At 35.4% G+C, this 4,059-nt stretch overlaps 1 protein-coding gene across 1 annotated transcript; it reads right to left on the bottom strand.

Moving 5' to 3' along the window:
- Positions 1-1,090: 1,090 nt before the first annotated feature.
- Positions 1,091-2,274, bottom strand: DEFB113 (defensin beta 113). Its single transcript, XM_036916135.2, has 2 exons — positions 2,174-2,274; positions 1,091-1,494 (listed from the first exon to the last, which is right to left on the bottom strand). Exons 1-2 carry the CDS (start codon positions 2,229-2,231, stop codon positions 1,091-1,093), a joined length of 462 nt encoding a protein of 153 aa, XP_036772030.2. The 5' UTR covers positions 2,232-2,274.
- Between the last annotated feature and the right edge of the window lie 1,785 nt (positions 2,275-4,059).

The following is a 4,059-nucleotide window of genomic DNA, read 5'->3' as shown; positions in this document are numbered from 1 at the left end:
GTCTGGTACCTCACCTGGGAAGACTGAAGACTAGGAAGGAGTCCTCACTGGCTAGCTTATCCTTTTAACATTCCTTTGGGAGTCCAGCTTTTTAAAATTTTTATTTTTTAAAATATTTTGTAAATGCTATTTATTCCTTGAGAATTTAGATTTTTTTTTTCCTTTTCAATCTGTAGTGTTCCCTTGGGTATTTTATTTCAAGCTTCAGTTAGTGGTTCCTCAAATCTCTATTTGAAGCACATTTTTCTTTCCTAAGCTTCATAATACAGCAGAAAAGTCTAAGCTCAACATGCCATAAATGCTCCTTTCCAACTCTAGACCTCTTAATATTTATTTCCTAAGGAATGTGTGCATAGTTCGGGAATGTCTCCAACTAAGAAAACTTGGATTATCTCTCCCTCTTAAATCCCCAATTCACTGAATTTATTTCATTTCCTCCGAGTCAGCATTCTAACTTAAAATTTTATCTTGTCCATATCTATGCTCTAGCTATAGGTAAAAATATACTCAGTGGAGACTTTAAACTCTGCATGTCAAGCATTTACTGATGGAACGTTCTATAATTCATAAGAAAGTTTGTTAACATTTTTCAATATTACGATAGAATTAACGTGGAATGTGGAAACCTCGAAACAATGAGTTCCCTGAACACAGGGACAAGGGCCCATTAAATACAGAATTATACAATGAAGGCACTAAATAAAATTTTTAAGGACCAGGATAGGAGACCCTTGGATGTGCTTGCTGCCTGTGTTCAGAACTGACTGTGATAAATTGTTAGTTCTGGTTGGTAGAGTTAGAAATGACTGCTCTTTTTCTCTTTAGACATTCCTATATTCTTCCAAATTTTCTTATTTTATAACAAGAAAAAAAATATATCTTTACAATGTTTTTAACCTGCTTTTATTCTCATCACATTTTGCTTCCTGCTGAGTTTTGCTTGATTGCTCTTTTTCCCAGTTCTATCATCAATACTATTCTATTATGTGATTAAGATGATTTTGTGTCCAAAACCCAAGCACATTTTTGCTGAAACTTTGGAAGGAAAATTGAAGGTTGATAAGCACAAGATCATCTGAAAATAAGCAGGCTACTGTGCAAGGTGAATAAACAGGCCAGAGGTAAAGGGAAGTATTATGGACAAAGAGGGATTTGTCATATGGGTGGATGAGAACTTCTGCCAGGTAGTCCAGAAGGCCAGATGACACCCACATGAAAATAGACTTACAGGAAATAGAAAGTTCATTTTTTTAAAATAATATTGTTTCACTGTACTGGTATGTGCTGTAGTAAAATTAAAATTAACATATGCATACGCTGTAGTAGTGATGCGTTTAGGGGTTGGCTTTTGGTATTCCCGCACGACACAGCAGGGCTCAATGTTGCAGTGATTATATACGTATTCCCAGCTGTTGCATGAAGTCTTGCAAGTACCACGAACAAGGTAACATTCTCTTTTTCTTTCTTTGATTTCTCTTGCTGTTTTCTGTGAAGCTAGGAAAAAGTAGTTATGATCATGAATCCAGGTTTAATTCCTTGCACAGATGGGAAGACAGATAAGTAAATAAAATTATTTATACAGGTAAGCCATTTTGTTTCTGAAATTGATGCCCAGCAACTGTATTAAGGAGTTTGGATTTTATCCCCTATATATTGGTACAATAAATACTTACTTATCCAATAGTAGATCCTTTGCTACTGGTATTTTAGTTTTGTAAATAGTTATACTTAAATATCTAATGTATGCATGCTTCTTCAAGAGTAAAGAGAAAAGAATGAGGAGAAAATATCAATTTTGTGTTCTAAATAATCAACTACCTCTAACACCCTACCACCCCCCAAAATTACTGGACCAGTTATAGAAAGCTTAATTTTGCTAACAGCTGCAATATCAGTTCATTAAATTGCATTTAAAAAGAGAAGGCAGTAGAAAACATGTAAAGAGTCAAAGTCTCGTCAAACAAAATGACAAACAGGTTTAATTCTACATCTTGGATAATTTTTTCCCAACTTCTCGACTATCAGTTCTACTCATCTCTTCTTCCATGCAAAATAATTAGAATGAATTGTATTATGAATCATATAGTCTCCTAACAATGATTTATTTTTCCAGAATAAAGCATTTATAAATTTTTTTTGCCTTTCCCTTCTTTTCCATATTAACAAATATTACCTGATGGACCACAAGACACAGTGAAGACAAAGATCAGGAAAATACAAAGTATCTTCATTGCTGATACAGTTACTTGAGCAGAGCTGCGGCAGAGCTCAAAGTGTCTAATACTTGTGCTATTCCTTGGTAAAAAAAAAAAAAAGATAAACTGTTGTTTTTATAGCCTTCTCTGGGTGATTGCTAGTCTGATTTCAAGACTGAGCACATATTCAAGGAAGTATTGTGAAATAGCAACAAACAGAACAGAGGACTTGGTTCTATGACCTCAGTGAGCCAAAGTGAACTCATTTTCAATCTGGGTTAAAGGTATTTTTTAATTATTGAACTGAAAGCATATAATCAGCATATCTACATTTTCAGCCACATGTTTTCTCAAGCATTTATTATGTGCCAGGCAGTGTTCTAAGCACTTTATATAGATCAACCAGTTTCATCTACATGAAAAAGTCTCTGACATGGGAACTTCTTATTTTCATTTGAGGAGACGATAGCACAGAGTGGTTATGCAACTGCCTCAAATCATGCATGGCATGAGTGGTAAACTGAGATGGACCCTAAGGTAATGTAATGCCAGAATCCAGACTCTCAACTTCCACTTTCTCACAACTGAGTAACGGCCATTTCTCACGTGAATTTGTTCTCTGTACATATGGCCTGAGGCAGACACTGTTTCTGGAATTTAATTTTTCTAAAAACAGAATATATTTCTACAACATAGTTCTAGTAGTATTACATTAAAATTTTTCATAGTCATGCTATAAAAACAATAAGTATAATTCTTTACATATCATGCAATGACTCAGTTATAGGATGACCTCATTCATAGGACAAAACAATGTGTTAAAGTTGAAAGAGTGCTGGATTTAGATATGGAAAATTAATATTGAAATCTGGCTCTTCTTTTTACTAGGTATATATTGGGGATAAATATTCACTAACTGAGCCTCAAGGTTCTCTCCTTGAAGGCTGGATTGGAAACTAACTGGGCTGGTAAACTCTAACTGCCTCCGTCATTGAGGAAAATGACAGGGTTATTCTACAACCTGATTTTTAAAAGCACTAATCTAGCTTTCTTGTTAACTTTTGTGCTTTATTCCTTATCCAAAACTGCCTATATTTTGTAGTCAAACCATGAAAAATCTATTTTCTTAATATCCTCTTTGTAAAAACACCAAAAAGAGCCCATAACTGCTAGAGATTTAATAAGACCTACTGTATGTAAGCTGAGCAAAATAGCAAGTATGAAAAATACAAGAGAAAACTAGGCCAGGCACTATCATCACAGTAATGTCATAGATATAAAGATGACCAAGGGCAAAATGCCTCATTTTGCTTCAGAGCAGCTGTGTCCACTTCATCTGCCTAACATAAACCACTCCTATCAGACTGGAACATCAATTAAGTTCTTAAAAATTGCACGGTCTTTTCCCTCTTTGCTTAAATGTGAAGTTGGGACCATCTGAATCACAACGCAAACATAAAGATTTGAGTGATTAGCATCTCAATTTTCCCGAAGACAGAATGTGAGTAGAACCAAACTGGTGCAGATGAGAGAAATTAATTGATCAATTTAGTACTTAAAATGGATATCTTAGGGCTTAACTTGGGAGATCCCGATTTTAAATTTTTTTTGATATCGTTAATGTACAATTAATTGAACATTATGGTTACTAGACTCCCCCTATTAGCAAGTCCACCCCACATACCCCATTACAGTCACTGTCCATCAGTGTAGTAAGATGCTATAGAATCATTACTTGTCTTCTCTGTATATACTGCCTTTCCCGTGTCCCCCCGACCCCGCTACATTATGTGATGCTAATCGTAATGTCCCCTTTCTCCCCCGCCCCTTTATCCCTCCCTTCCCACCCATCCTCCCCAGTCCC

This window comes from Manis pentadactyla, chromosome 16 (genome assembly GCF_030020395.1).
Source record: "Manis pentadactyla isolate mManPen7 chromosome 16, mManPen7.hap1, whole genome shotgun sequence".
Classification (NCBI taxonomy): Eukaryota; Metazoa; Chordata; class Mammalia; order Pholidota; family Manidae; genus Manis; species Manis pentadactyla.
The sequence above is the reverse complement of the archived record's forward strand: the minus strand, read 5'-3'. Positions and strand labels throughout refer to the sequence as shown.